Source organism: Dryobates pubescens, chromosome 2 (genome assembly GCF_014839835.1).
Source record: "Dryobates pubescens isolate bDryPub1 chromosome 2, bDryPub1.pri, whole genome shotgun sequence".
Lineage (NCBI taxonomy): Eukaryota > Metazoa > Chordata > Aves > Piciformes > Picidae > Dryobates > Dryobates pubescens.
The window spans coordinates 47,589,575-47,610,345 of record NC_071613.1 but is presented as its reverse complement, the minus strand read 5'-3'; the positions used below and the strand labels follow the sequence as shown (position 1 = coordinate 47,610,345).

General features: G+C 43.8%; 1 protein-coding gene across 2 annotated transcripts in view; it reads left to right on the top strand.

Annotated features, from left to right (window-relative positions):
• Window positions 1–20,771, top strand: part of DPP10 (dipeptidyl peptidase like 10) — a 592,658-nt gene that overhangs the window by 253,216 nt on the left and 318,671 nt on the right. The window contains exon 1 of one of the 2 annotated variants that reach the window (XM_054176823.1): window positions 13,184–13,418. The exons of the other annotated variant lie outside the window; for it this stretch is intronic. Within the exon in view, the coding sequence (XP_054032798.1) occupies window positions 13,347–13,418 (72 nt within the window). The 5' untranslated portion in view covers window positions 13,184–13,346. Of the gene's footprint in view, window positions 1–13,183; window positions 13,419–20,771 lie in introns of those variants that run through there. 2 annotated transcript variants of the gene reach the window in all.

The window sequence follows — 20,771 nt, the reverse complement described above, 5'->3', positions numbered from 1 at the left end:
TAGTCCCACAGTTTTTTGTAACGCTTCTTAATGTGTCCTCCCAAGTCTCCAACTCCTCAAGAGGCGATTGGACGTGGCACTTGGTGCCATGGTCTAGTCGTGAGGTCTACCGAGACAGGTTGGACTTGATGATCCTTGGGGTCTCTTCCAACCTCAGTTATACTGTGATACTGTGAACTTGTCTGTGTTTTGCTACTCATTAGAGATTCTTGGTAATTAATGTGAGAGGTCTGAGGGAACTGGGATCTTTCAGCCTGGAGAAGAAAAGGCTGTGGGAAAACATCATTGTTCTCTTACAACCACCTGAGGTTGTAGCAAGGTGGGAGATGGCCTCTTCCCCCAGGTAACAAATGATAGGACAAGAGGAAATGGCCTTAAGCTGCACCAGGGGAGGTTTAGATTAGATATTATGAAAAATTTCTTCACTGAAAGGGTCATTGGGCCCTGGAACAGGCTGCTCAGGGAAGTGGAGGAGTCACCATCCCAGGAAGTGTTCAGATGATGTTTGGATGAGGAGCTTAGGGACGTGGTCTAATAGTTGTGTACAGGGAGATGTTAAGGTATGGTTGGACTTTATAATCTTTAGGTCTTTTCCAACCAGGCGATTCTATGATTCTATACTGAAAGGGAAGAGCTTTTGCACTCTATGACTTCTGCAAGTACTCTGAAGTATCTCTGCTGCCTTCTTTATTAAGAAGTGCTGAAATGATTGCCAGTCTGAGAATAGAATAGAATAGAATAGAATAGAATAGAATAGAATAGAATAGAATAAACCAGGTTGGAAGAGACCTTTGACATCATTGAGTCCAACCTATCATCCAATACTAATCAATGTAATCAATTAAACCATGGCAACAAGTGCCACATCCAGTCTCTTCCTAAACACCTCCAGTGATGGCGACTCCACCACCTCCCTGGGCAGCCCATTCCTATGGCCAGTCACTCTTTCTGTGAAGAACTTCTTCCTAATATCCAGCCTAAACCTCCCCTGGTGCAGCTCGAGACTGTGTCCTCTTGTTCTGGTGCTGGTTGCCTGGGAGAAGAGACCAACCCCCACCTGGCTACAACCATAATGGAATATTATCCAAATGAAGTATCTGGTCACTGTCAACAGAATTAGGTCTGAAATGAGAGTTCAGCCATATGCAATCCAAGTGGCAGAGTTGCACAAGGTTGGTATTTTTTGTTTTGGAAACACTTGGTTGCATAAACGTTTTCCAATAGAAATTGAGCAGACTTGCTGAGGCAAGTACTGTATTCATTGAATTATTCCTTTCTAGTTTTTCTAGGTGTTTCTGTTTCTGAGCTAAACTTCATCAGCAGAACTTTTGTGTTACGATTATTTTTTAATTTTTGTTTATTGTGACACCAGTATTTTGAAATGTGAACAAAGACATGCAGTAAACTAGTCTTACAGGGTTTGATTTCTCAGTCATTCCATTCTTTTTACTTGCCTGTGATCCCAAAATGTGGTCTGTGTCCTATTCTGTCAGGAATGAATGGCACACTGCTCTCTAAGCCAGTCCTTTAGCATGAGGCTGGATACATTGCCCTGCAGTGTTTTAATACAATTCTTATTAATTCTTAATAGGCTATATACTTAGAGAACAAGAGGACACAGTCTCAGGCTGCACCAGGGGAGGTTTAGGTTGGATGTTAGGAAGAAGTTCTATACAGAGAGAGTGATTGCCCATTGGAATGGGCTGCCTGGGGAGGTGGTGGAGTCACCGTCATTGGAAGTGTTCACGAGGAGACTTGATGGGGTGCTTGGTGCCATGGCTTAGTTGTTTAGGTGAGTTGGATTGGTTGAGGGGTTGGACATAATGATCTTGAAGGTCTCTCCCAACCTGTTTTGTTTTTTTTTTTTTAATTATTATTATTATTATTATTATTATTATTCCTGTCATTCTTATTACTACATTTAATATTCTTAAGCATTTATTTCTTTCAGTTAGTGTTGTGATTGCCAATGTTCAAGAGACATCTTACTGTACTCTATTCAAGACTCAGGATTATAAAAGCAAGATTCTCCCTAAATCCTGTCTATTTATATACTGTACACTTAACATCCTCCTCACGGTCTTGACTGGAGAATAGTTCCTTCATTTAGTAATTTTTTGTGTGTGTGTATTTATATAGTTGTTCTCGTTTGCCTTGGGCTGTATTTGTGTTTCCTTGATGGATGAATAGCTTTCTGCATGGGTAATTTGTATATCAGTTTGTAAAACATTTGGAGATCCTTTGGGAAAGAACAGGTATTACACAAATCTCCTATAATATATATGTGTATTTTCATACAAACATTTGATGCCTTTCATTATATAATGTCTGCTATGGATAAATAGGCTCTTATCATATAGTTCTGTAACAGTTCCACTTCATGGTGTTATAACATCATGGAAAAATGCTCAGTGGTATAATTTTATACACAATCTTTCCTCCTTCCCTTTGATGCAGGAATAAGTCTGTCAGGATGCTAAGACCCAGTCTATCAATGGACTGCTAATCAGAACTTGCATCGCTGTTCTCTGCTTCTTTCCCCCAATGTTTTAAGGCATTCCAGAACCACAGTGGCCAACAGAGTTAAATCCAAACTGTGCAGTGTTAGATTCATAAATTGATAGAATGGTTAGGGTTGTAAGGACCTTAAAAATCATCTGCTTCCAACCCCCCTGCTACAGGAAGGGACACCTTCCATTAGACTAGGTTGCTCAAGGCCTCATCCAACCTGGCCTTGAACACCTCCTGGGAAGGGGCACCCATGACCTCCCTGGGCAACCTGTTCCAGTGTCTCACCACCCTCACTGTAAAGAATTTTTTCCCAATATCCATTCTAAATCTACCCTCCTCAAGCTTCAATCCATTTCCTCTTGTCCTGTCACTACAAGCCCTTGTAAAAAGTCCCATCCTGGCTTTCTTGTAGGCCCCTTTCAGGTATTAGAAGGCTGTTATAAGGTCTCCCTGGAGCCTCCAGGCTAAAAGCTCCAGCTCCCTCAGCTTGTCCCCATAGGGGAGGTGTTCCAGCCCTCTGAACATCTTTGTGGCCCTCCTCTGGACCAGCTCCAGCAGTTCAAAGTCCCTCCTATGCTGAAAGCACCAGAACTGGATGCAGTGCTCCAGGAGGTGTCTCATGAGAACAGAGTTGAGAGGGAGAATCACCTTTCTCATCCTGCTGGTCACACTTCTTTTGATGATCTTCCTAATTTTCAACACAAAGTGAGTGCATATAGTCATACCTCTGTTTCAAAGGAAAATATAATTCTCAACAGAAAATTGGGGTTTAATAGTTGCTAGCATCCTAAGTCTTACTGGTTTAGTTGTAGAGGGAATTAGAGCTGGGTGGAAGATATTTCAGAGGGCAATCATCCTGCAAGAAAGAAATCTGATAAAGAGGGTCAGAGAGTTATAGAGATTTATGCAAAACTGTAGAAAAGGGGCAGAGAATAATTGGTATTGGTATTAGAATGTTTTCCTTAACTTTCTGCCTTAAATTAATTTTGACTTTTGCAATGAAGTAAAACTAACATCATATCACTTCCATGTAATATAGATAATGAAGCTTAATTAAATAATATAATAGGGAAAATGTATCATTTTGCCTCAGTGATAGGGAAATATTTCAGTGCTATTAAAAATTTTAACTTTTTCCCCCCTGAAATTTGATTTTATTGTTGGTTATGGCATATAATTAAGATTCTATTTCAATTTTTAAATCCCCTTGTTCTTTCTTTTTTTTTTTTCCCTTGTCATCCCACTCTTCCTCATCTCAACTCCTCAAATTAGCAAATGAAACTGGGGCTTTCTGATCCATCCCAGTTGACTTCTGTGTGGTTTAAGGGCAACATTTTCAAAGTTGCTCAATTAATTGAAGCATTCAATCTGGGTAAAATTTTTATTGATAAATAAGTGCTGAATCTATTGAGTCTTTTTTTATTATCGCACTTACTTCCTAGGATCATCCCCCATGGTTAAATGTCTGTGAATCTGACAAGTTTTTCAAGAGCAGTAAGGAAATTTCAGCTCCTGAATATGCCAGTTTTGTTTTTGTAAGCTGCGGTATAAGACAGGAGATCCCCAATGAACCATTTCATGTTACTGTACATGAGTGCTGTACGAATAGTATAGAATAAACCAGGTTGGAAAAGACCTTCAAGATCATCACGTCCAACCCATCAACCAATACAACACCACCTAATCAACTAAACCATGGCAGCAATTGGAATGGGCTGCCTGGGGAGGTGGTGGAGGTGGTGGAGTCGCCATCATTGGAGGTTTTCAGGAGAAGACTTGATGGGGTGCTTGGTGCCATGGGTTAGTTGTTTGGGTGGTGTTGGATTGGTTGATGGGTTGGACGCGATGATCTTGAAGGTCTCTTCCAAACTGGTTTATTCTATGTATGTATTCTATGTATGTATGTATTTCTTGTATATGACACCAAGCACCCTATCAAGTCTCCTCCTGAGCACCTCCAATGATGGTGACTCCACCACCTCCCCAGGCAGCCCATTCCAATGGCCAATCACTCTCTCTGTATAGAACTTCTTCCTAACATCCAGCCTAAACCTCCCCTGGTGCAGCCTGAGACTGTGTCCTCTTGTTCTGGTACTGGGTGCCTGGGAGAAGAGACCAACCTCCACCTGTCTACAACTTCCCTTCAGGTAGTTGTAGAGAGCAATAAGGTCACCCCTGAGTCTCCTCTTCTCCAGGCTAAGCAACCTCAGCTCCCTCAGCCTCTCCTCACAGGGCTTGTGTTCCAAACCCCTCACCAACTTTGTTGCCTTTCTCTGGACACGCTCCAGCAAGTCAACATCCTTCCTAAACTGAGAGGCCCAGAACTGAACACAGCACTCGAGGTGCAGCCTAACCAGTGCAGTGTACAGGGGCGGAATGACTTCCCCACTCCTGCTGGCCACACTGTTTCTGATGCAGGCCAGGATGCCATTTGCCCTCTTTGTTCTTTGAAGAATAGCCAAGGAAAAAGAAAATCAGTCTTGCCACTTGTGGTTTCAAACATGAGCTTACACTAGTGTCTTTTTGCTTTTTTCTAGATATCTGGGTTTTCAGCTGTGTCAGTATGGGGCCAGGCATATATTGGCCAAATTCAATCTGATTAAATCTTTAAAAGTTGGCAGATTTGTCAGCATATATATTTATTTATATTATATATAATATATACTGTATGTTTTCTTACAATACATTTCTATTTCTGGAGTCAGATTATTTTACTGCAAATATGCATCAAGAGAACTGTAACAATCTGAACCTTCTTATTTTTTTGGTTTGCAGATTGATCCTCAGTACAAATTGTACTATTTCCCCCCTCAAATTCAGGTGTGTCTAAGAATTACAAAGTTAGTCAAAGTTATTATATGCAAGCTTTGCTATAGCAGTTCTTCATGGGTGAGGGGTAATTGATTAACTTTTGCCAGATTAGAGAGACAGTGCAATGGCTAAGGAAGAGGAAATATGTTTCAAAATCCAAGATGTAGTTTTTCCTCTTCTCAGCCTAATCCATAACTTTTATAACTGCCATGACTTTTATAACTGCTTTCTTGAGTAAAAAACAGTTTTAGTGATAAGCACAAGTAGTGCTATTTTTATACTAGTGCACTGCTTGTGAGATTTTAATCAGGATCTTTTGCTTTAAGCTACTGTTAGGATTTAAAATCCACTAATCCATTTGTACAGTATTACTTCACAGAGACCTCTGGAGTAGGGTATGTCTGCCTTTTGAACTTTGAACAAGTATTGTTGCCAAAATATTAGTCTTGTTTTTCACTTCATAGTTATGTTTTGCACATTTGCTCCTTGCTATATTGCTAAAAAGAAGTATTTTATGAATATCATAAAGCTTCCAACCTGCTCTGGTTCTATTCTATTCTATTCTATTCTATTCTATTCTATTCTATTCTATTCTATTCTATTCTATTCTATTCTATTCTATATTACAACAACTAAAAGCTTTCCTCTGAATGTGGAAATTCCTCCCCCTAGCCATAGATACTTCATATAAAGCCATGCCTGGCTTCTGGCTATGGCACATACAGAGAGGAAGGTCTTGCAGGACCAGGTCAATGTAGTTATAGCTCAGGACATCTACAGTGGCACATGGTGATGATAGTAGCCACCTGCATCCCAGTTTCATGCTGTGATCTCAGATGCAAATGATCGTCTACCTCTGGTTCTCTTAGCAACTCTTGTGATTTATGATCCCATACATCAGGTAATCAAGAGGGGATGCCATAGATCTGAAATAGAATCATAGAATCAATCATAGAATCATAGACTCATAGAATGGTCTGATTTGGAAGGGACCTTCGAAAATCATCTAGTCCAACCCCTTCTGCATTAAGCAGGGGGCATCCTCAACTAGATCACAGCTCCTGTGTTCTTCTTTTATGAACTATTCCTCCAAACACTTGTGACTGCTGTGGCTGTGATTTTTGTTGCTTAATGAGGGATATTTTTGGAAATGTAGTCCTGTTCTGTATAATTTTGGTGAAGTATTTGCACATGTGTTTTATTAAGTCCTGTTAAGTTTCCTACTGGAATATCTTTGCATTTATTTGTATTAACTCAGTGTTTGCATTGATTGTTTTTTTTCTGAAACAAGACAAGGAGAGAAACATAAAAAGAAAATAGCCTTTCACTGAAGCAGGTATTAGAATATAATGTGTTTCTGAATGCAGAAGGGTACTTTGGATTTTCTCTCTCAAAGAGTTTCTTAAGAAACAAAGTTCAAATATACTGTCATTTAAAACCACAACTTTAAAAAGCATTCTATATAAACCCACATTTTGTCTGGCTCTCAGGTTTATGTGCCTCAGAGTGGTTCTTCTCTGGACAAGTGTTTTTAGTTTTAGCAAACCCACAGCTGCACTTAAAACACCAGTAATGAACTTTAGCTTTTCTTGGGTTTTGGTCACTATGATTTGACTTTTAAATTCACCTTTATCATTTCAAGGAATTTTTTTTAGCCCAGTTGCTAGAGCTTTAAGAGGAATCAGAAATACATAATCAGAGTATATTCATAAGATCTGATTTGAAAAAGCCACTGACAAGCTCTCAAACTATGACATTACAGCTTTCATAAACATCAGTGGTGGGCTGCATAGAATCTGTGAGGTATATGATGGGAGGCTCTTCTCCTCAGTTATAAAAGCCTGAGCAGTAAGGCTGCTACCAAGTTGTGGTGGTTTTAGGCTATGCCTTTGAAATTTAGCTGCAGATTTCGAGCAGAAATGCTGGGGGGAGACTTCAACCCACCACACAAGTGAGATACAAACCTGAACTTTTAGGGCAGAGCTGATCTCAAGGATCTTTGATCTCAATAAATTGACTTCGTGGCAGAGTTTCAAAGAACCAAACTGCAAAGGGTAGTGTATTTTCTGTGTATTTTACATGGCACTCATCACTGTGTAATTAATAAGCATAAAGCCCAGTGGAGATGTAAATACAGCATGATTGCTAATTATAAGCATTTCCATAAAAATAAAGAAGGCCATTACAACTTTTCCATCCAGCTGACCCATTCCTACGATGTCTGGGGTTTTTACCATGAAGACAGTTGATATCAAAAGATTGTCAGCCACCTCTAGCCTGAAAGTTCACTTGGTAGCAGCTTTACTTTCCAGGCTCTTATAACCTGAGGAGAAAAGCCTCCTGTCATATAATCAACAGCCTCTGTGCAGCCCAGTGCTGATGTGTTTATGAAAGCTGTAAGGTCTAGCTTGAGAGCTTGTTGGTGGCTTTTTCAAATCAGATCTCATGAATATACTCTGATTATGGATCTCCGATTCCTTTCAAAGCTGTAGCAACTGGGCTAAAAAAAGCCTGGCTATTCATTCGCCATGTACTCACTGTGAGGTTTTAGAACTATAGTGCACTGACATATGAAGCACAAGTTTCATAAAGGTCATGCATGCTGGTTGTTGGTGTGTATAAATCAGAATTATTTGAAACATGAGGATTTTGGGGGTGGAGTCTGGGGGATTGGCTGCAAACACACTGAGTCTTAGCTAACCTTTTAAAAATTAGTACCAAAACTCATACTATTTGAGCAACCCTCTTGACATTATTTTTGAACACTTGTTTGTTGATTCAGAATATTGATTCTTTGGAGATGTTAAATTAATTCTCCAATTTTTCACTACACCCCATACCAGCTATTATTTGGGTGATTTCTAGCAAATGACTTCTCAAAACTCCTTTGAGTTGCTGAAAAGGCCAGTTGTTCTACAGCCATTAATAGGACACATCTTTGAAACTGGAGCTTGGTGCTAAAACTGATACCATAAGGGTAAAAGCAATTGAGATGTAGAATATTTATGGTAGTTTCTTGCATCATTTTCACCAAACTGCCTTATAGCATCAGGGAAAGCACTTTAGGCTTGGGTGAAATAGCTGCAAAAAGAAATGGAATTATGCTCTTGATCAGTTCTTTACAGAGTCATTACATTAATTCAAATCAACTGAAATGTTATGTTACAGACTCCTTGTAATTTCCTCTGTCTTCCTTATCAGGCACAAGATCTGGGTGCATGAGTCAATGTAACGTGATTATTTTGTCTTCCACATTAAGTATCAGCTCCATCAGAGCATTATTTGATCATTCCAGCTTGTGCCACATGGTGACTTAATAATATAGCTGTTTTCTTGACATAGCAGACTAATACCTAGCGCTGATTTTGAACAGGCAGTAAATAAGCCAGAAAAAGAGGCACAAATGGCCTGGACATATGTGCCAATAGCGCATACCAGGGTATCACAAGTGAGAATTCTCCCTTTTCTCTCTGAAGAAACCCTGGTTTACTACTCTTTTGGACAGCTCCCACTTCAGGCTGGAGGAGTTATTGAGAGCAGCCCTGAGTGCCAAAGGCTGTGTTTGTGCCGTGTGTTCATCACTCCCATGCCCTTGGAGCTGGGGTGGGAGCTGCAGTGTCTGAGCTGAGACTGATTGCTAATGTCTTTTTCCTTCTTGATTAATAGTTGAACTCCATCACAATGAATGTCGTCAAAAACAAGCTAAAATTAATCTCTTTTGAAACATGCCCATTCAAAGCCTAAATCATCAGAGTTCTTCAGCTCTGATGGGGTCTCAGTAATTAGTGGAGTTGCACTAGACCTGTGCCATAAACAGCATGAATCAGAACATGTCTGCTTCTAAGACTTATTATTTGTATTACTGTAGCACCTAGAGGCCACAGGCAAAATCTAAATCTCCCTGATATGCATTGCTTAGAATACAACCCCAAGTGCTACAGAATGCAGCCAAGGCACAGGCAGGACTGGCAGTAAGGGCTGCTGTGCAGAGGTAAAGCAAAGCAATAGGTATTGGCAGAAAATGCCATCTTGGTCACCCTTTTGCTTTTTCTTTGTATAGCGACATTATTATACCAAAAGAAAGAGCGGCAGAGGGCAGGAAGTTAAAGGGATAGGACTGATGGCAGCAAGGGTACAGAAGTTAGGGAAATAATGAATTATAAGAGAGAAAACAGGGATATGAAATGGAGAGGTAAGGGCAGAGTTGATGTGAAGAGGAGCACAGGATGCCTGTGCCTGAGCTGAAAGCAAGCAGCTGTGCAGGCTGACCCCCATGGGGAGCAGTCCAAGTCCTCGCTGCAGGCTCTTGCAGCCGGATCTCATGTGGGGGGCTGTGTGTAGTTCTCAGTATCATGCTAGAAAGGAATTGTGAAGCCAGCCATAGAAAGAGATTGAGTCAGTTAAACAATTCTGCCCTCAGCAACACCAACTATACTCATATAGCTCCAGAACATGCATTTTATCAGCTTCCAGGGCTGGAGGCACCCAAACGTTCTAAGGCAACTATCCTGGTTTGACAACAACCCAGTCCATGGCTTTGCCTTCCCCCCACCTTTGGAAATAATAATGGTCTTTTCCTAATGTTTACCCCAAATCTTTCTTTCTGCTTTTAAAACCTGTTGCAGTTTATTCAACCATGTACACAACTACACAACCATGTACTACAACTACCTGAAGGGAGGTTGTGGACAGATGGATGTTGGTCTCTTCTCCCAGGCAAGCAGTACCAGAACAAGAGGACACAGTCTCAGGCTGTGCCAAGGGAGGTTCAGGCTGGATGTTAGAAAAAAGTTCTATACAGAAAGAGTGATTGCCCATTGGAATGGGCTGCCTGGGGAGGTGGTGGAGTCGCCATCACTGGAGGTTTTCAGGAGAAGACTTGATGGGGTGCTTGGTGCCGTGGGTTAGTTGTTTGGGCGGTGTTGGATTGGTTGATGGGTTGGACGCGATGATCTTGAAGGTCTCTTCCAACCTGGTTTATTCTATTCTATTCTATTAACTGTTTGGTAGTATCTTTTAATAATTTGAACATTGTTTCCATATCTATCCCCAGTTTTGTCACCTTAACTGATCCAAATGATATTCATTTTTCCTTCAGAGCACGTGCTTGCCTCACCTTTGATTCTCCTTTACACATGGCTGTGTCACTGTGCATTCCCTGATCTTGGCCCGTGTACTCAACAGATGCTGTGCCAGAGCTGACAAAGGCAGGATTTCTCCATGAGCTGCGGTAGCCATAGTCCTGCTTGTCCATCACAGTGCACTATTTGTCTGGTTCACCATGGCAGGACAGTTGCAATCTTGAGATCCTCTGTAACATCCTTTCCTCGTTTGACAATGTGATCTAACCTGCTCTCCATACCTCACAGAGTTCCTTGCACGCATCCTTACTGAGCTGCACACGAGTCTTTATGTCTGTCAAGATCACATTTAACTCTGATGGCATCTTCCAACATTCTTGGCATCCTCCCCAGCTTCATTCAGTTTGTGAATCTAATGTTTGTCAGCATAGTGTGCTCAATTACCCTGGTGCTGATGGAAATGGGAAACCCCATGAGGATGGATCATTGAGGAACCCAAGTGCTGTAGCCTTGTGTTGTGTCTGTGGGCTCCTGGAAATTATGTGGTGGAGAGTGGTTTGTAGAGAACTGGTTTACTTTTACTCAGATTATGTTTCCCTCTACTGCACAAAACTGTCCTGAAACCTGGTGCTGGAAGCCATTATGAATCCAGATAGATGACATTTATTGCTCTCCCATCCACAGTCTTGTTACCCTATTAAAGAAAGAAATTAGATTTGTTTGACATGACCTGCTTTTGACAGATTAATGGTAGGCATTATTTGTCTTCTAGTTTTTGCCTAGGTGTTTATAAAAGCAATTTGATTATTTTTCTTTAACTTTTATTGGGACTTCAAGAGAACTTGTGTGTGTGTTGATTTGAGGGGTCAGCACAGTGGTGGATGATACAGGAGGATAGAAATTTCTCAGTGCTCTGTGTTCTGTGGCTGACTGCTCTGTAATTCCTCAGTTCTTTCTTATCTTCCTGTTCCATTCTAACCTGTTGAAATCATAGAATCAATAAGGTTGGAAAAGACCTCAAAGGTCATCAAGTCCAACCTGTCACCCAAGACCTCATGACTACTAAACCATGGCACCAAGTGCCACGTCTAATCCCCTCTTGAATCCCTCAGGGATGGTGACTCCACCACCTCCCTGGGCAGCACATTCCAACAGCTAACAACTCTCTCTGTGAAGAACTTTCTCCTTCCCTCGAGCCTAAACTTCCCTTGGCACAACTTGAGACTGTGTCCTCTTGTTCTGCTGCTGGTTGCCTGGGAAAAGAGACCAATCCCCTCCTGGCTACCACCTCCCTTCAGGTAGTTGTAGAGAGCAATAAGGTCTCCTCTGAGCCTTCTCTTCTGCAGGCTAAACAACCCCAGCTCCCTCAGCCTCTCCTCATAGGGCTTGTGCTCGAGGCCCCTCCGCAGCCTTGTTGCCCTTCTCTGGACACATTCAAGAGTTTCAGTGTCCTTTCTATAAATTGCACTGACCATCGAATCAGAACTAATCTTTCTTGTCAGGTTTGAGAAAAAAATAAATACTTAAAAGATCAAACACTTCTCTCATTTTGTGCTGACAAGTTGCCTTCTATTCAGAAGTCTCTTAGGACCCAAGCTGGCTAAGAGAGCACTGGGGCTGCTCCCATCAGCTGTGCATCCCTGACCCAGCACACTAGCTCCTCCACAGTGACAATCTAGCATTCTGTGATTCAGCTGTGAGCTGGATCACAAAACACCTGAATTAACAAACAGCCCAATCCAAGGCTCGGTGTATCACTTGCTGTTGTTTGAGATTCTTCTTCTTTGTTCACTTCCTTGAGTCAGCAGCTACCTCCACATTTTCAACTGTTTCTTCTTGCTGGTTAGAAATAATAGATGGTCTCCTTATGAAAGGATGTCTTTATAAATGTGTATCTTTAAAAAAACCAAACAAACCAAAACCCACGAGGTTGAAGCCAACTGATGATGCAGATTTGGGACTCAGGTCTTCCTGAAGTTGTCTCTTTTTCCTAGCTCAGTATGAGGGCTTCCTTTGCCGAGTTTAGCAAAAATGGGTACTCCAGACCCCTGTTACAGCCATGGCCTTCGTAAGATGAGTACCTTCGTGAAAACAAGGGCTGTGATGCCCCATGGTGAGCTCCTCAAGCTAGGGGACATTGCCGTATGGGAGCCCCACCTTTAGCTGGTGGGTGGATCGCTGCTGAAAAGCAGTGGCTAGCCTGCACCGCGGTGGGCAGATCCTGCCCTGCCCGTGGTGGGGCGGTTGGAGCTGTGGGGGGCAAGAAACATCACATGAAATCCAATAGCACGACTGTGCGCCCTTTCCCCTTTTCCCCCCCTTTACTCTACCTCATGTTTTCTCTCTGCCGGCGGGGCAGCAGCAACCGGGTGAGCTCGGGGAAAGCCCCCGCCGGGCCGGGGCCGGTCCCTGCGGGGCGGTAGCTATAGGAGGGGCGGGCAGCGCGGCCCCACCGCAGCCGGTAGCGACGCCCCCGTAGCAGGGGCGCGGATGGTCTCTCCCGGGCCGGCGGGAACCGCTGTGACACCTGCTGGTGGCGGCGGGCCGAGGCGGGCCGGCCCACGGCGGGCGGAGCGGAGGGGAGCGGAGCGGGGCGGAGGAGCGCCGAGCGGGGCGGGCGGGCAGAGAGTGCCCGCCGCGGGGCGCTCCGCGGCCGGCGCCCGGCGGTGATGCGCGGCTGTATCCCGGCGCGGGGCACGGCGGCAGCGGTCACCGCGGGGCCGGGCACCCCCTGAGCATCGGCGCAGCGGGGCACTGCGGTAGCGGGCGGCGGCGGCAGCGGCAGCTCCGCGCCCCCCGCCCGTCTTCCCCTTTCTCCTCCTCCTTCTCTGCCGCGCCACTTCCAGGGGAGGCTGGTGTCATGCGGCTGGCGCCGAGGGAGGGGTGCCCGGGGCCGCAACGGCAGTGAGAGGCGGCGAGCTGAGTCGAGCCGAGCCCCCTGCGATGACAGCCATGAAGGAGCAGCCGGCGCACCCGGGCGGCAGGGGGAACCCGCCGCCGCCGCAGCCCGACCAGGTGGGACCCGTGGCGGGAGGCGCTGGGGGGCCGGGGGATGGACAGACCGGTGAGGATATGGGGGGGACAGCTGACGTCCCAGAGAAGTTGTGCGGAGCAGGGTAAAAAGTCCGGGGGGTTGTGCGGGTGCCCTGGGAGCAGGTCGGCTGGAGGAAGTGGGACCCCCACGGAGCCGCCTCGGGGAATGCAGGGGGAGCGGCTGGATCACTCGGAGAGGACCCAGCCTTGCTCACCTCGGAGCTGGAGGTCGGTCAGCCCCGGCCCCTGGCGTCAGTGGGTCCCGCAGGAGTTTGCGCTCCGCTTCCCCGCGAGTTGAGCCGGGGGGAGGCACAAGAGCTGGGAGGATCCTACGCTTCCAGCGGCGCCGAGACGGGGCTGCCGGCCTCGAGGGCCGGGAAAGCAGCGGTGGCACATGTGGTGTGTGTCGAGGCTGCCGGTGGCGGTGTGGTCCGATGCGCCCGGGAGCGGGGCGCGGGGGTTTCCCTGTACTCGCGGGGGTGCTGCCCGCCACAGCGCGGGCCCGCGCTCCTCATCGCCGCCCGGTCCGCGGTGGGCCGTGAGCGGCCCCGCGGGGCCGACGATGATTGCCGGAGGGTTTTTGACAGCGCCCAGGCGGTGGTCACATCTGTCGGCCCGACGGATGCCTCCCCGCCGACTGGCGGGTGCAGGGCTGGCAGGGTTACTGATGCCCCTGGGCACTGGATCGCTATGGAAAGGGGCGAGTCTCGGTTGGCTATCGGGATGGGTGATGGGGGAGCAGCTGAACTTGGATGTCTTCATCATAAAATCGAAGTTTTCACTACCAGACCGCCGTAGCTGTTGCTCTGAGGCGGTAGCGCTAGGGCATGAGGAGGGATAGTGCTGCGTGTGCTCCCAACGAGACCCCCGATGCAGACCCTTCGGTACCCTCTGCCGCAGGGCTGGGTGCGGGGCGGCGTGGTGAAGCCGGAGCTATGCACCTGCTCTCCCGCCCGCCGGCGAGGCCCCACGGCTCAGGTCGCCCTCTACCTCCCGCAAACACCTACAAATGTGCCAACTCTGGCGGTATTCCGAGACGGAGGGGTTTTGCATTTTGTCAGTACCCTCCACTCTCTGTTTTGGGTTCCTGCATGCGGGATGGGGCTGGCAGGACGTGGGGAGGCGCATTTCACAATGCCAGTCTCTGTTAAGTGCATCTACAGAGCTTAATTTCCCCCTGGTACACTCAAACTGGGTGAAAAACGCCAACAGTGAAAGCTGCTGTGCACAGTTATGCTTTAGAAAGCCTATACCCTAGTGTCCAGTCCTACACCCACAGCCAGGCTGCATGTTGTGCTTCTGGCTTTCCCCTTCCAGAATTAGTGAACCCATTCATTCAAATAAACTTGCAAATATATGCTTTTTGCTGAGAAGTCTGTACATAATGACACATTTTCGTGTAATACTAATAATACATTTGAGCTTGCAGAGTCTTCTTAATTGCTTAAGTTACATTATCTGAAAAAGATGGGTAACTTCCATCAGTACTGAGATGTCATGTGAATACTAGAATTTATGGAAAAGCCAAGATCACTTTAAATGGTCTCAGAGGTTCACAGAGCTCGTAAATTTCAGGGACATGGTTTTGCTTTAGAGGGATACTGCTTTTCGATGGAACAGAAAGTACTTGAACTTGAGCAATCTTTATTTCTTTCTATTCAATTCAGACATGTTGAATTGCCAGAATGCTTTTTCTGTTGTTGGAGGTGGAAGTCTTTTGGAAATCAGCTCAACATTATATGCCAAAAAATACCAGTTTGACTGCTCTTTTAGGCCATAATGAGGAACAGCAGTAAGTTCTCAACTTACAGCATGTATTTAGGAATTTCTCCTAAATATGGAAATATTACCCAGATGCTCTGGAGTTCTCAGTCTCTTTTGGAGTTGGTAGGTGGTCCACTGCTGTGTCAGGCTACATGGGGGGTTAAGTGTCAAGACCTGTATATCTGCATCGTGTTTTTCCAAACCAGGTTTGGTTTTCTTGGTTAAAGTTGACACTGAATGAACTTTGATTGCCCGTTGTCCAAGGTGCTAGAGACCTCACACTGTATATAACAATGTCCCATGCAAAATCTTGAGCTTAATGGATGGCAAGTCTTTCTGTGGCTTTAAATGCTAATAAGGGTGCAGTCCAAAGTCCTACAGTGAGCTCTGTACAGTAAGGCTGTGCTTGGTGAATCTCTATGAACAGCAAGGCCACACTCACCTTTGCAGCAGCTGAGATCCAGAATCACACAGAATTACAGAATGGTAGCAGTTGGAAGGGACCTCTGGAGATCATCAATTCCAACCCCTCTGCCAAGGCAGGTTCACCTAGGGAAGGTCATACAGGAACACATCCACGTGGGTTTGGACTGTCTTCAGAGACAGACACTCCACCACCTCTCTGGGCAGCCTCTCCAGGGCTTGGTTACCCATAAATTGAAGAAGTTTCTCCTCATGTTTAGATGGAACTTCTGATGTTTGAGTTTGTGCCCATTACCCCTTGCCCTGTCACTGGGCACCACTGAACAAAGCCTGATCCCATCCTCCTGATACCCATCCTTTAAGTATTGATCAGCATTGATGGAATCCCCCCTCAGTCTGCTCTTCTTCAGACTAAAAAGTCCCAAGTCCCTCAGCCTTTCCTCACCAGAGACATTCCAAATAATCATAGTTCAGCCCTGGCCAGGGCTTGGCTGCAGGACAGATCTGACTCTAGGTTTATGCTGGAAACCACTCTTAGCACAGTAGTGGGATGTGGCTGTGATCCTAACAGAAGATATTATGGGTTCAAAGCTTTTTCTTGGCTTTTTGTGGTTGCAGTTAGAGGGCTGCAGCTGCGGCGTTGCATGGAGAGGAGAATAAACAGGGGCTCATATGTACACCCAAGTTTTCCAAGTGGAAAATGCAGCCTTCTTAGGGCCTTCCATAAATCTGTCTCTGTGAGAATACTCTTGTTTAATGCTGCATTTTGCTTGGGGAGCTTGTGTAAGCCTTTAGTGTTGTTACAAGCAACACCTGTGGTTTATTTATTTACTTTTAACAAGAAGCCACAACTGCACCGAGAGGGTTTCCTGAGGTAGGAGCAGCAAATCTTTTTTGGTAGTGAAGTGTCCGGTCCTGTAGGAAGTCCAAAAAAGAACAAGGAATTACACCAAGATTTTTTGAGTGTAAATCTCCTTGATTTCAAAATCTGCTTTTACATATACCTCTGAGAATAGCCATGCTGAAGTTGATGCCTTTGTGGTAAATGTATAGGCTTGGGACCTGAGCTTTAATTTCAAATTATAGCAGGCTGGGACCCTCCACTTAAATAAAAGCTTGGATAAATGGTCTGAAGCCTCCACAGCCATCGGTTTATAAACAAATTGGATACAACTTCACATCCAGCGTGTTCCCGATGGCATTTTTAAACCCAGCCTCCCCTGGACCAAGGCATCTAATAACAACTTCCATTAACAGTGCTATTGATGTTTTGGTGATCAGTCTGATAAATTAGCCAGATTTACTCTCAACTCTTTGCTAGATGATGAGTCATATTTATTGCCAAAATGACAGTTTTATGTTCAGATGATACATCTGTCAAAAGGAAAATAGCTGTAAATTACTTGCATTTCTGCTCATTTCTGGAAAGCTCTATCAAAGTGCTCAGACTTCTGTCCCTTGAGCACTTGTGTCAGGAGTGAATGTGCCTCTCTGAGTTCCTCTTAGAGAGTACCAAAAATAGTGGTTTTCATATCGTAGCTTTTAAGGACCGTCCTGGGGTCTTGGACAATGATGTTCAGGGATCGTTTTTAAAAGGCATAACCATTCAGTAGTCAGCAGACACAACATATTTGAAAAATACAATGTAATTGCATGACTTGTTGGTTGGTGAATGTTGCTGCCTTTGCAGATGAAAAACTAAGATAATTCCTCTAGGCATTACTTTTGTGAGGCTTCAGTCTATTTACAAAAACCCAGATGATCTACACCACCTGGTGCTACTTGCTGTTCTTTGTCTGTGCAGAAGACAGACCTTTGAAATTTATAGTCATTCTCTCATGAGCCCTCTTGATCTTCCAGCTTAAGGTATTTTAAAAATCAATTTTAAAATAAATAAGTAAAAAAGAAACCCTAGATTTTTTTTTTCTTTTTTAACTGTATGTCATTTTAGAATCTACTGCATTCCTTACCTGCTTAAAAACAGGTGAGGAAAAATGACATCAGACTGTATTGTTTTGTACTAAATAGGGAAATTATTTGGTAAGCGTTTAAATTGCATGCCTAGTATAGCTACAAGGGCAACCAACTACTGTTTGCCTCACTGCCTTGATTTAAGGAGTTGAATTTTCTCTGTCTCAGGACCAGTTTCTCTGGTCATGAAAGAAGGGGCATATTCTTAAAGCACATCCGAGCAAAAGAGAACAATCTGTGTCTTATTATTCAGTGACTGAAGCCAAAATGGTTTACGTTCTTATGTCTTCCTTTATTGCCTTACTTCTTTTTCCCAAAGATAGACTGATCTTGCAGTAGGAAAAATGTTGATGGATAGCTGTGTCTGTCCAGAGCAGTATTTGTCTTAATGGGGTTTTATCAAGGTAAAAGGGCTCTCCCCTGCCCCACACAGGTCATTTGGAACTTGATAGGTCAGGGAGAAAGTTGAACTCTTTAATCCTGTATGTACCACAGTTCCAGTAACTTGAAAGATTTAGTTAGTTGAATCCATGTCCCCTGCTCTTGGTTGTGTTCACAGCTGGCTGCAGGCTGAAATAAGAAATTCTGCTGAAGTACATAATCCAAAGTGACTTTTGCATTTTTCTTTCTTACCAACCTACCAGAACTTTTTACTTTTTTTATTGCAGCAATATATCAAGCCCTCTGGTTTGCAAGGTTCAACATAACACCAGAAACATCAGGTAAAAAAAGCCAATAAAAGTGGAGAAATGAGGTCATATTATTATGCCCAGAATAAGAACTTACATCTAAATCTTAGCTTTAACTTTTAAATTCTATTTCATGTATTCTATATATGTCATACTATATCTGTGCTGGATCCAGAAAGAAGTATTACAGACCTTCAGTATCTCTTGGATATATGACTATCAGCACAAGTATACATGAAAATGTATTAACTGGTGGTTTGGAATGTTGTTGAGGATTTAAATTCTAGGGGAAGACATGGGATGTGTCATCTTTCAAACACTCTGTTTGGCTTCGATTCAGTTTCTCTTTGCCATGTATCTCTTTCAGTGTAGTTCAGTCATGTATTTGTGGTGATGAGCACAAAAAGCATGAAACCCATTTTCCTTCTTTACATTTCTAGTCTTCTGCTCTGAGCTCTGTGGAGCAGGGGCAAGTAGGATCTCTTTTTTTTGTGATTTGTTTTCTCATGTACTTTGTGAAACATCATTTTATATGACTTCTTGTAAATAGTTTGTGTATGTATAGGATCTCAGGTAGCTTGAGAGAACAGTCATATGAGCTTTATTTTAAGTGGCTGTGTAGTACATGTGTTTCCCTGTACATCCCAAACTCAGAATCAATGAGTCTCTCTTCATAAACTCAGTTGCCTAACACAGAGAACTTTACAAAGAACTTTCCAGTGCTCGATCCACCCTCTGCCCTAGGAACTTGTTTAAATAACAACCTTGAAGAGGTCTCTGTTGGTCAACATAGGGCAAGGCAATCATGGTTGCTCATGCTCTCTTGCACTTTGTACCCTCCCTTCGTGGTTTCCATACCTTTTGTAGGCTCTCTGTGTCTTCCTTTGAAAAAAAAAAGTGTGGGAATCTGTGCTGCAGAAGACAGCACCTGATTTTTCAGCATGTAGAGCCCTCCACTTTGCAGCTGGATTAGAGGAATTACTTAATGTAGTACATAAACCACTCCCCTGTGGAACAGGGCAATCTTCTTGGCTCTGCTGTCTCAATTTCAGCCATGATGTAGGTTACATAGTAGCCTCAGATACTTGAAAATACATATTGTATTAGCTACTTTTAAGCATGCTTTCTGTATTTCCTTCCAGTGTCTTGCAACTGAAGGTACTGCCTCAGGCAAGCTATTTTGGTAATTAACAAGAGGGAGGAACTCTCAAAGTAAACTGAGAAGTTGTTTGATGTTATTCTAGAATTTGAAAGCCAACATCATAGCATTTTTTAATAACTTGGGGGCATTCAGAGATTGCATGCATGTGTTCCTAACTTGAAAATGTGAATTCAGACTTTCTTCCCATAGTGGTAAGAAGGTTGAATGCAATATGTGATCCCTAGAGAAGTGTCTTGTATTTATTTATTTATTTATTTATAATGTTAAACTAATAGAGCTTTGAAATGTGCCTGACCTATGGAAAAAGTTGTAGGTGTAAAAGACTGTACTTCACACATTACACTTCCCTTAAGACTTCATTGGAAGACACAGACACTGGTTGCTACAAATGCCCGTGTCCTGCCAGCAGGGAGCTGTAACTCATTGGCACCATCTTTGTAACACTTACAAGCCCTGTGTCGTATTTCAAGTCCATGCATTAGCCATGAAGTCTCAACTGCCTCAAACTCTGTCCCTTTCCACTTTAATCATACATTTCCTCTATGCTCCACTCAGCTGCATCAAATAATGCTCATGAATATATGATAGTAAAAGGAACAATGCTGATGGTGACTGATGATGATGAATTACTGTATTTATCCATTAGGAAGGACACTTTGTGACCTACAGATCCGAGGCTGAAGCTGGAAGACCTTTTCTAATCGTTCTTAATACTGCTGGCAACAGTAACATAACTTACTCTTTGTTGTTTGTGTAGGGATTCACTAAATATTTTGAATGATTCTAAAGCAAGATAAAAACCCTCTGACATTTGGAGGATGTTGTCTACAGAAAATCAGTTAGGAAGTATTAAAACATGTGCTAATTTAAGGAAAAATAACAATTCTTTAAATGCTTTTAGATTATTTTAGACTGCCTGGGGCAACATTTGCAATTTGCATCCCTTCAGGGAGAAAAATAGAACAATGCTTTGTAGCTTTTCAGAAAACAGACTGGGCAAATGTTAGAGTTTTCTTTTTGGAAACAGAGAGACTTCCAAATGCTGGTGGGAAAAACCATTAAACTTGTTTGTAATGCTGGGTGAGTGGAGGAAACAAAATCAAACGCTGCCAGTGCCACTGATCATTCATCCGCCGTGTTTGTTCTTTCTTCTCCTGAAGGTGCAGGGGCTGCTGACCTCTCCCTTTTCCATCCTAAGGGTTCAGGGGCTGGTTAAATCAAAGCATTTAATATATATTAGAGCAGTCTTTCAGAGTAAGGATCTGAGCTTGAGTACACTGAGTTAGGAGTAATGATGCACCATGGTTTTGAGTCTCACAGAAGAGC